Here is a 12,355-nt window from a genome sequence, read left to right on the forward strand (position 1 = left end):
TACTGTAGTATCATGATGACTAGTAGCCTACTACTACTGTCTTATGCATTTGTATTTAAGTTCCTAAAGTAAGAAGTAACATAAGTAACCTAAGAACCTGTTCATGCATTAAAAAAAAAACCCACAGGATTACAATTTAAAAATTGCTAAAATAGCAGATCTACAAGCTCTACAAGATCAATATGCGATGTGTTTTGATCTTGTAGATTGGCTATTTTGACTGTATATGCATTGTGGCCCTCTGGATTCTGTTTGAAAATATAGTGGCCCTCTCCAGCATCAAAGTTGTCCACCCCTGCTGTAGGGTGATCAAGTATAAGAAAATGTTACGGAAAAACACCCAAAAAGTTATGGAGAGGTTTCTGTCCGACAATACCGATATATTCCGTGTTTAGAAAGTAATACACACTGCATCTCATGTCTTCCTTTTTTTGTCCAGGGTATTTGAGCTGTCCTGCTTCCTGCCTCAGGACAAGGATCTAAAGGTCGCCGTGTATGACTATGACTTACTGAGCCGCGACGACAAGATCGGTGAGACCGTCATCGACCTGGAGAATAGACTGCTTTCTCGGTTCAGCTCCTACTGTGGCCTGCCTCAGACTTACTGCATGTGAGTAGATACTGTGTACCTGTGTTGTCTCACAGACACGGGTCTTCACTTCTTACACATTCATTCAATACAGATGAACTTGCATAGTGTCTAGGGTTTAATTATAGCTTGGAAACACACATAAATGACTCAATAACACAGTGTCTGGCATTGGACAAGAGATAGTCAGGCATTGCATGGTTTTATCTATATCGTAGCAGATAGCTTTATTATCCCAAGGGGGGAAATCAGTTGCCCAGAGGCAGCACAGCAGTATAAGGATATTTGCAAAGTTACTGAGACAACCTAATAGCGCAGAGCCAAACAAAGAAAAGTGTCCAATGGACAGTCTCGCGTAAGCCAAACTGTTGCATCCCACAAATCTCAAATGCTTCCGGTCATACCGTCTGGAGCAATGGAAGCTCTTTTGATGATCAAAGGGGGAAGCGAAAGTTCCAGGCGATATCGCATTCTGAGATTGTGGAATAGTTGTCTGGTTACACAAGGCTATCTACACCTCATCTCTTAGCTTCACCAGCCAACTCCACCTGTGTGCCTACGACTCAAAAAAGTCTACTCTACCTTCGAACCTCTGAACTGGCAACCAAACGCACACTCAGATAATCAGGTAGTAATGCTGTTGGAGGAAATATGAACCCCCTTCATTGTCCAGCCAAGCATATAACTTATATAGGAAATTGTATTGGTATTCTAAATAATTCATACCATAGCCACCAAAAACACTTATTGCAACTTATCAAACATGCAGTAGATGGTAAGGACTACTACTGCTATGGATAGGCTTATAGATCACAGGATATAGGTCACATGGAGTACAGTATATTTCCTATAATCACATCCGAGGTTTTCAAAGGTGTTCATTTGTTTCAGCTCAGGGACCAACCGATGGAGAGACCAGCTGAAGCCCTCTCAGATCCTCCAGAACTTGGCCAGGCTGAGAGGCATCCCAGCTCCGCGCACAGAGGCAGACGGCAGCTCACTGTCCTTTGCAGGAAAACAATACAGCCTGCAGGACTTTGGTACTTTCATTTCAATACATTATGCCGATCTGACATTTTCTCCACATGCATGGATATAAAGCTGCAGTTGGTCTGTTTCAATGAATGAATGTGTACTGTATAACTTCTGTTATTATATAACACTGCTAAAAAGTAGTTCACATGGTGGCTCAGGTGGCCCTGTCCACCGCCACAGAGGTTTGGGTTCAAATCCTCCGTGGTGCATCTGGTTTTGTCGGGCGTTTATGCAAATACAATTGACATGTGTTTGGGGAAGGGAAGACAGGCCTCATTTGCAGGTAGAGTCAGTAGGATACAACAGCAGTGACAACACAGAAATGTGTGTGGGGAGGAATTAATTGGTATATCGAATAAATTGGGGAGAAATTGGGTACAAATAACTGGCTATTCTAAAAAAAAAAGTGGTTCTAAAAATGGACAATTGGAAGAAGAAAACAAATGTCTTTGACAGAGGCAGAGAGACTCTTGACTTGTACAGTGTGTTGTTTCTGTGTCTGACTCTGACCCCCTGTGCTGTGCATGTGCAGAGGCCACCACAGAGATACACCAGCATTTAGGCCCAGCCAGAGAACGGCTGGCCCTGCATGTTCTCAGAACCCAGGGCTTGGTACCAGAACATGTGGAAACCAGGACCCTGACCAGCTCCTACCAGCCCACACTGTCCCAGGTTAGCAGGGGCATCACAAGGGGGGGGGGGGGGGAAGTGGGACAGAGTTACTAGGGCCCAAGGTGGAGGGGCCTTAATTATTTTATACTTTAGCTATTTTTGAAAAGTTGTGTGAAAATTTGTAACTAAAATGTTGCTTCTTGGGGGTCCCTGGAACTAAATATTTTGAGATGGGGGTCCGTGGCCAAATACATATAATGTTGGGGGTCCTTCACATGAATACGTTTGAGCACCACTGACATACTGATAGGTTTTTCACAAAACCTTATAAGGATTTAGAAGACATTTGTAAAAATATTCAAAGACTTGCACAATGTTCACGATTTTTCAAAAATAGCAGATGAGCTTGTATATCTGCTATTTTTGAAAAATGGGGGGCCCACAGTGAATCCTTGTACCCAGGGCCCATAATTTGGTGCGACACCCCTGCAGGTTAGCGACATACTGGAGTTAAACTGCATTTTATACTGTAATGTATTTGTGTGTGCATAGACACAGGTAGATATTTTATTGATCCTGGAGGAAATTCCAGATGATGATCAATCATGTTGATAATAGTTTGTGTCCAGTGGTGTAAAGTACATTTCATTGAGTACTGCACTTAAAGGAGTAGTTCATCACTTTTCAACCTGTCTTCATATAATAGGTCCTCACTAATGTTCATGATAAAATATCACAATATTTTTCTACTCAGTCCAAGTCTCCTATGAGAGCTGTGGGAAGTTCAGAATCCATCGTCTTGTGACATCATCATTTTCCAAAAAAAAAAAATGAATCAATATTTTTGAAAAATAAATTTAGATTTTTATTATCATGAGAACAATGGCTTCCACTTTAAAATTGCAACTTTTCAGGAATAGAAAGCCTGCAGTTTCTATAAGCTGGATTGGCAATCGATGATGTCACAAGACGATGGGTTTCTGACCTGCCCACAGCCCTCCTCTGAGAAAAAGAAAAAAAAAAAGAAAAAGCTATTTTTGAGTGAGGACCAATTATATGAACATAGGTTGAAAAGTGGTGGAGTGAAGTACAGTTTTGAGGTACTTTTACTTTACTTGAGTATTTTCAATACTTTTACTACTCCACTACATCTCAGAGGAAAATGTTGTACTTTTACTCCACTACAATTATATGTACTAATAGTTTGTAGATTTTGATTAGGCCTATTATTACAAACATACATTAACCACTTTCAGCCCTATAGGCCTACACATTTCGTCCATTTGAAAATAGCCGATCTATAAGCTCACAATGCATCGCGATGCGACGCATTGTGAGCTTGTAGATCTGCTATTTTCAAAAGATTTGTATACATTTTGAACTCGTGAAATGGGACATTCTTCACAATGACAATTTACTTTTGGTACTTTAAGTACATTTTTACACGGATACTTTTGTGCTTTTACTCAAGTAAACTTTGTATTCTGGACTTTAACTTGTAACTGAGTACTTATACATTGCAGTATTGTACTTAAGTAAAGAATGTGATTACTTTTTCCACCACTGCTTGTGTCACATACGGACGCATGTAGGGCAGAATCCAGATGTGGGTGGACGTCTTCCCCAAGAGCTTGGGCTCACCAGGACCTGCGGTTGTCATCACCCCGCGCAAAGCCAAGAAGTAGGATTCCATAGACACTATCAGAGTTAAAACGGAAATAAGGTTCTGTGTGACGTGTGGAGGATTGAACGTGATTGTATGTTTGAAACAGGTACAGCTTGCGGGCCATCGTGTGGAACACCACTGATGTCATACTCGATGAAAAAAGCATAACTGGAGAAGATATGAGTGACATCTATGTCAAAGGGTACTTGGAGACTTTTTACACAAACGTTTTACACAAATTCTGTCCATTCACACACGGTCCCTCTGAATAAAAGATGGCTGTGCTGTGTTCACCAGATGGATGGACGGCAAGGAAGATGACAAGCAGAAGACGGATGTTCACTACAGGTCCCTGGACGGTGACGGAAACTTCAACTGGAGATTCATCTTTGATTTTGACTACCTGCCTGCTGAACAGCTCTGTCTTTTCTCACAGAAAGTAAGTGTGATCGATCATCGTAGTGAGTAGGAGCTCAGTGCTGTGTGAATCTTCAGTCCATTGACTACGACTCACAGTATACTTGACCTTACTGCCAACCATTTCCCAAAGCATAAGGTCATAAGGTCATTTGAAACCAATTTGAGTAGCCATTGGATTTCCATTCAAAAGTTAATGTCAAACCTCCGTGACTTGGTACCTGCACAAAGTTGTTTAGCCAACATTGTCTCAATTCACCCTTTGTTAGCCTTCTGATTGGTCCCTGACTGACCAAACAGCAGGTTGATTCTGCCTTGCCTTTTTTTATGTTGAATTAGCAAAAACATCATTTTTGGAGAAATAAAAACATGCCCAGTCACTATACTGCACATGAAATCCTCCTTTTTACTGAAACCAAGTTTAAAATGAGAATTGAATACACAAAATAACTAAGCAACTGAATTTCAATGGTAGTGGATGGAGAGAAAGGACTTTTGTCCCACCAAGAGACACAGCAACCAATGGATGCAAAGAGGGAGGGACAACGGGCGGGACTTGACAAAGGGTGAATTATTCAGAGAGTTTGGTAACTTAAACAAAAAATGGTCTTATGTTTATTTACATAATGGCTGAAGCTGTGACACATCTACTGAGCATGCACTGACGGTAGAATGCTCCTTTAAGACTTTTATGGTGTGAACTTTCTTCTTACAGGACCATTTTTGGAATCTGGATAAAACTGAATCCAGGAGACCTCCTAAATTGATCATCCAGATATGGGACAATGACAAATTCTCCCTGGATGACTACTTAGGTAAGATTCATCATAATATTATAAACTGGACCAGTGCATCTCTCCATTCCGACATGTCTCCTTTCCGACATGTCTCCATTCCGACACTAACCCTATCTCTTACCCTAACCCTAACCCTAACCTCTATGGAAGTGTTGCCACTCCGACAATAAGAAGTCACTGTCGGAGTGGCGACATGTCGGAATGGAGAGCACCCCCAAAACTGGACAAAGGGGAATATCAAAACTATTGTATCTGAGTACATGATGTGTAATATTAAATACAGTATGAAACATCTGTCCACATCTCTGACAACAGGAGCAGTAGAGCTGGACCTACTGCATCTCATTGCTCCTGCCAAAAGCCCAGAGAAGTGCAGCTTGAAGATGTTACCAGGAATGACATCAGACTCGGCAGTGAGCAAAGTACCACAGCCCAACTCTCTGTTCTCCCAGAAGTCTGTGCGAGGCTGGTGGCCGTGCATGATCCAGCAGGACGGGAAACCTGTGCTTGGCGTAAGTTAAGTGTTAATTTAAAGGAGCTATAGTCAACTTCTGTTTACTATAACGAATGCTAAAATAAAAATAATGTTTCGAAAATATTTTATAAAAAAATAAGCTTCTATTAAATTAGCTTTCTATTAAAAAATGACCACAAAAAGCGTAAAATAATGATAAAATAATCATTTTGGCCATTGTCAGACCAACACTTTGTTTACATAATAGTCTATAGACTAGGATGTAAACAAAGTGTCGGCCCTACAATGAAAAAGTTGACTATAGCTCCTTTAACACTGTAAAAAAAGAAATCCCTGGAATGGTTATATGTTCTCAGTTTAATGAACACTCTGTTTTACTGCGTGTTTTCAGGAGTTGCACTTTGTACTTTGCCCAAAGTAAATTGTCCATTATAAAATGTTTTAACATTTTTAACTTTCTCTACTTGCATGCTTGAAATGTTTCCTTAATTGACAAGTTGGCTGTCCATTCCTGTGTTCATCCTACCGGTTTGCCGCAATGAAAAGCCAGGTTCTCAGCTGCTATAAAGTGTTGACTGTCCGCTTGCAAGGAATATAATTTAAAGTTCTCTTTCCACCAAAGAGCGAGGCAGGAAAGCACTGGCAAGATGGAAGCACTGACAGCAGAGTGCACATAGGGGCCTCCTTTCCACCAAAACACATTTGGTTCTAGAACTGGTTCCCTTTTAGATTCTTGGAACGTTGGTGCTTTCACAGAACCGGCCATGAGCCGACTCACGTTTTCACCATTTTTATGCACCAGTTTTAGGCTCCCCTCTGTGGAGCAAGAAGTCCCCAATTGAACCCCGGCCTGGCCAGTAATGTGTTGAATCGGTCGAACTGTCCATTTCACAGAGGAAATTCAATCGACAATGGCATTATGCAGTTTCCCTTTTCACAGGGGAGTCAGGCAGTGTCAACCCCTATTGGTAACATTAACTGTCTTCATTTAGTCTGTGTAAGTGACACTGTCGGTGTGTATCACAGGGAAAAGTGGAGATGACCTTGGAAATAGTGGAGGAGAAGGAAATGGAAGAACGGCCTGCTGGGAAAGGCAGAGATGAGCCCAACATGAACCCCAGACTGGACCCTCCCAAGTAAGACTATTATTAACTGATTAAACGAATTACAATTAAAGTGCAAAATCTCGTGCAGAAGCACTTGCAGGTGTTTACTTTGTTTCTTTTCACCACCAGTCGTCCCGACACGTCATTCTTCTGGTTCACCAGTCCTTGCAAGACCATGAGATTCATAATCTGGAGGAGATTCAAGTGGATCTTCATCATTGGGATTGTCGTCCTGCTGGTTCTCTTGTTCCTTGGGATCATGTTCTACTCTCTTCCCGTAAGATCAAATATTATTATTTGTATATTATTTACAGTATTTACCCATACATTATTTTTCCAGACCATTCATGGAGCTTGTTGGAGTGGTGCTCTCAAGGCTGCCATTGTATTCATTATGTAACTATTCAATTCATTATTTGATCCCCAGAACTACATCTCAATGAAGATTGTGAAACCATACTCATGAGGAGCACTGTACTACAGAGAAGCTGTCATTTTGCCCCTGTGGGATTATGAGTCTTCATTAGACTCCCTCTGTCCCCCGTTGATATTATGCAACAATGTTTTCTCAGCCTCCAGTGTTCATTGGCTGGTATTTTCTCTCAGATAATCATTCCGTAATTCTTTTTATTTTTTTTTGCACTCTTTTTATTACCTGCATTTCGCTATCTTGCTGCTTTGTTTTGATAACATTTCAGATATGCATTCTTAGAACAGTGTCATTCATTATTAGGGGTCCAAACAATGTAAGGACTGGAGCCCTACCCTATTGGTTTTGTAAATATTACTATTCTGTCTGCCAAAAATGACCAAACTTGGTCAGTTTCATCCAAAATGCACTTCAGTTGGCCTCATGGTGACGCTATTAGCAACTTTATGTATATGCCTATTGCCTATACTGTACATTCTGATCTGTATGTCATAGAATCAAAATGTATTTCCCACTGAATTCCAATTCGGACTTGCCATCCATTTGCCAATTTAATGCAGGTCGCATGTTTTCCTATTTTCTCTGAAGGTCATTACTTGAACCCACTTTAAATCTTCATACAACATAACAACACTGTAGAGCTCAAGACCCTGATGCTAGATAGGGGAGTGTGGAGGCAGTGTTGTTTTTGACAGCAAATTTTGATTTATTTTAGTCATAGTCTTTTGAATAAAATGTCATTTAGTTTTAGTCATAATTTAGTCAACTGAAAAGTATTAGTTTTAGTCTAATTTTAGTCGACTAAATATCATAAGATTTTAGTCGACTAAATCTACAGTTGATTTAGTCAACTAAAATGTATTTTGGTAGGCCTTGGTGGCATCGTAATGACACTTGGTTGCGTGCTGAAAATAGCCGATCTACAAGCAGCGCGACGCGTTGTGAGCTTGTAGATCTGCTATTTTCAGCACGCAACACAGTTGCCTTTACGATGCAACCAAACATAAAATTACTTTCTTCTCCACTTGTCCCTCCCTAACGTTTTAGTCTAGTTTTTATTTTGTTGACGAAATTGTCAATATATTTAGTCTTAGTTTTAGTCACCACAGCTTAGTTTTTATTTAGTTTTTATTTAGTTTTCGTCAGTGAAAAAAACGCAGTTGACAAACATTTTTCGTCATAGTTTTAGTCGACGAAATCAACACTGTGTGGAGGGCAGCGATTCAGCAGTCCCGAGTTTGGTGGTTAGACCGCACTCTCGTATCGCATCACATTGCATTGCATCGCATCTTCATACATTACTGTTGTTTACCAGTGTTTAAACCAATGGGTAAAGATGTCATGGAACAACGTACAGTATGTGTTGTGGTGTTTGTGTGATCTTGTTGTGTTGACCGAGATATTAATGATTGTAGGTGTGATTTGACATATATTTTTAATTGCATTAAGACAATGAGTGAGGGCCTTATCTTGCACGGCGCCTTAAGCCCGTATCATAGTCGGGTCCGCGGTGGAAGGCTTTACACCGCGGTGTAGTCTTTTCGAGTCTTTTTGAGTCGTGAAACTACAACGTTACATCATTCCTCACGGTGGAGAGCTTTCCACCGTGAGTCCCAACACATCTCTCTGTTTTTACTATCAGACAGACAGGCTCTACACCCCGTTCACTGATTGGTCGACCTGAACCGGTCTATACGGGGTAAAGGACTTCACCGTGGGCCGTGACTATGATGGCCTGCACTTATTTTCTGACTTGAGGTGGAAAGCTTTCCACCTCAAATTTGCGGTGGATAGGTCTCCACCGTACACTCTGATACGGGCTTTATGCCTTATACCCAGGGTTCATCGCGATGCCGGCATGTGGTGGACATTTTTGTCAAAATCTGGTAATACAAATATTACCAGAAACAAGCTAGCTCTAAATGTATACTACTAAGTGCTGTGGTCCTTCAAGCGGCCTTGAGGGACCTTCAGGGTTCTTTGAGGATGGTCCAAAAATGGACCATTATAGGTTTCTAACTCTGAAAGTGTACAATTAGTACTTTTAAATTACATTTTGTTTGGTCCTTACAAATAAAATGTTTGAGAATCACTGTACAGGCTGACTACTAGAGTGCCGTAGTGTCATAATAAATCAGTGTCATAAGTATTCTGATGAAAATGGGAGACCGACATTCAGTAATTGGGTCTCATGATCAAAATAAGAACACCTAATGTGTGAAAACAATATCTACAATTTGCCACAGACAAGGACAAGTCTTTCCACAGACACATTTGTCTGTGTATGGACATATTGAGGACCCCTGCTTATGTCTTAACTTATTTTTGCCATTTTTACTATTTTAAAAAATTGTAGGGTTTTGAGTTCAAATCTCACTGTGAACAACCAAAATTGTTTGTTTCCCTCCCGCTTTAATTTCTTCATCTTCTGAATGTCATGAGACATTCTCATTTTTTTTTATATTTTGTATTGTGCTTAGACCTTGTCAATTGCCACTTGACTATATTTATAATGAAAATCATTTTAATAAACAGTTTAATTTGTATTTGTTTCTTTTGTTGTTATTTTTCACATGGTGTGGATGCTTTATACATACAATGTGGATTTAAAATAGTATTCCAAATGTGGCCCCCTTTGAAAAAGGTTTGGACACGCCTGGCCTTGAGCTCCCTCAAGGTCCCCTGGTGTATTGCTGCCCCCCACTGCTGGTCTCGGGTACTGTCCATTGTCTATATACTGTAGTAACAGTGCTACAGTATATGACCTTCAGACCTGTAAATAAGAGAACTAATCAGAGAACTGATCTTGTAGATCAGGCTATTTTCACTAGTCTTGCACAACACAGTTAATCAATTAGTTGATTTTACAATATATATGTTATATATATTTTTATATGAAAATAAAATAAAAATGTCTCATAGAAATGCAGTATACAACATATACCAACGTATACCATGTATTAAACATGTGTTATAAACATTGTGATACTTTCAAGAATCTGCGCCCAGTTATATTGATTTAAGAAACGATTCCTCGAGACTCTCCTGGAGTTGTACATGCCTTCTCCTGGCAGAAGTTATCAAGATAGGAAAGCTGTCCTTAAACATGTGTTAACCATATCATTTTCAAACTGTGAGAATGTATCATAACTTCCATAATGTATGATGAATTCAAGACTGTGGGAAAGAAGATATTTTTGTATTAGAACTATTTTATTTTCATGGAGAAGAGAACAATGGAATACAGTTCAGAGTTTGGTTATTGTACCATAATGTTCTGTAATTGATTTTAATGGATGAATTGCACTGGGTCAGCCTGTCCTAAAGTGGTGTAACTTGTGATATTTCATATTATTGAATGTGTATCAAATGTATATACTTCTGAAGATGGATAGTTAACCGTGATAACTGTTAACACAGGAACCACAAATTGAGGAAATCCTGGATTGAGGAAATTAACTGAGGATTTAAAAGAAGAAATAAAAAGAGCAGGGGAATGTCTCCAAAAGGCGTCCCAACGGTGCCATGGCATTGGTCCGACCGTCCGACACTTCACTGTTCCTACATCCAATTAGTCAGAATCTGGTGAATGTTAACCTGGTGAAAATACTGTGCCTAAACCTAAACTCAGTAAAACTATGCCTAAACCTAACCCAAACCTCAACCCTAACCTCAGTAAAACTATGCCTAAACCTAACCCAAACCCTAACCTCAGTAAAACTATGCCTAAACCTAATACCTAACCAAATTAAGACTAATGGGATGTAGGATTTATGGGCAGTCCCCGTCCTAACGGAGGCCTCGGTTGACAGGCGTAGGTCTTTCTCCAGCGTGGATACGCTTGTGTCTTCAGGTCATCTGCCCGAAGCCTAAACTAGTCCAAGGAAATGTCCACATTGAAGCTGCGTTCTAATAACACCTGATAACCCTTCTCACTGTTAACATGGTATTCTCCACACACTGGTGTTTCTAGTGATGTGACGTAATTAAACAATGTTTATCTTCAGTTCAGTTAACCGAATCAAAGTCTGCTCCGCTTTTTCTTTTCCGTTCGGCTGTTCTCTTCAGGCGTCGCCATCATCTGCCCCCATCTCACCCTGTCCTCTGCATCCTCTTCTTTCACACCAATTAACTTCATGTCAATCAATCAATCTTTATTTCAGACTCTACAGGTCCATATATCAACAATCAACAATACAAGAGACAACAGAGATTAAAAACAAAAACAACAACAACAACAACAGGGCACAACAGAAAAGGCACTAAAAAACATACAGACACTCAATCCAATGTCTCCAGAGACAAGAGGAGTATCTAATGCTGCTCTTTTTAGGCATGATTAGAGTCATTATAATTTCATTTTTTGAGTCCTTCAACCTCATCATGAAACTGTACATCAGATTCCTGATTACCGCATTCAAAGTGGCAACCCCACTGTTCACAAACAACTGGCTGGCACTTGTCCACCTTGGGACCCGCAGCAGGATTCTGAGAGCATCATTGTATGCCACCCGCAACTTATTATATTTACCTTTGCTATAACTGCACCACAAGTGGGCAGTATACAGTGGTGTACAATAGGCTTTAAACAGGGCTATCTTTACATCATCAGTACACATGTAAAATTTACGTGAGAGCATATTGGCTTGTGCATATAGTTTACAGTATTGTCTTTGTATATCATCATCATCACTGAGGTCGTCTCTAATGATGTGCCCCAGATATCTGACCTTGTTCACAACATTAAGCACCTTGTCGGCCAGCTGAAAAGAAGGGAAAGCTGCCTTTCGTTCCTCCTTGGTTTTCATTATCATGACAACACTCTTTTTAGGATTAAATTTAATGTCAAACATCTGACCATAATCCGAGCACACTCTAAGCAGCTGCTGTAACCCAGCAGAGCAGGGAGACATGACAACCAGGTCATCCGCATACATTAAGTGGTTAACAAGCCTTTCTCCCATCATACAGCCAGTCCTGCACTTTTTAAGACTGACAGAGAGTTCATCCATATACAGATTAAAAAGCACAGGTGATATTATCCCACCCTGTTTGACCCCATTAGTCACTTGAAATGGACCAGATATAGTATCACCCCATCTTACTTGCATGGTTTGATGGGAGTACCAAAAATGTAAAACTCTTATTAAGTAGGAAGGGACCCCTCGCTCTCTTAGTTTTGCAAAAAGTTTGCCATGGTTAATGCGGTCAAAGGCTCGAGAGGCGTC

General features: G+C 40.3%; 1 protein-coding gene across 1 annotated transcript in view; it reads left to right on the forward strand.

Annotated features, from left to right (window-relative positions):
- The window catches only part of myofl (myoferlin like), a 63,233-nt gene extending 55,234 nt beyond the window's left edge, over positions 1-7,999 (forward strand). Inside the window, exons 44-54 of the mRNA XM_080740828.1 lie at positions 440-610; positions 1,481-1,629; positions 2,157-2,296; positions 3,829-3,917; positions 4,009-4,104; positions 4,200-4,341; positions 5,035-5,134; positions 5,432-5,628; positions 6,618-6,727; positions 6,827-6,974; positions 7,125-7,999. Of these exons, the coding sequence (XP_080596954.1) occupies positions 440-610; positions 1,481-1,629; positions 2,157-2,296; positions 3,829-3,917; positions 4,009-4,104; positions 4,200-4,341; positions 5,035-5,134; positions 5,432-5,628; positions 6,618-6,727; positions 6,827-6,974; positions 7,125-7,163 (1,381 nt within the window). The 3' untranslated portion in view covers positions 7,164-7,999. The remainder of the gene's footprint in view (positions 1-439; positions 611-1,480; positions 1,630-2,156; positions 2,297-3,828; positions 3,918-4,008; positions 4,105-4,199; positions 4,342-5,034; positions 5,135-5,431; positions 5,629-6,617; positions 6,728-6,826; positions 6,975-7,124) is intronic.
- The last annotated feature ends 4,356 nt before the right edge of the window (positions 8,000-12,355 follow it).

The sequence above is a fragment of the Nannobrachium achirus genome (assembly GCF_963921795.1).
Source record: "Nannobrachium achirus genome assembly, chromosome: 13".
NCBI lineage: Eukaryota > Metazoa > Chordata > Actinopteri > Myctophiformes > Myctophidae > Nannobrachium > Nannobrachium achirus.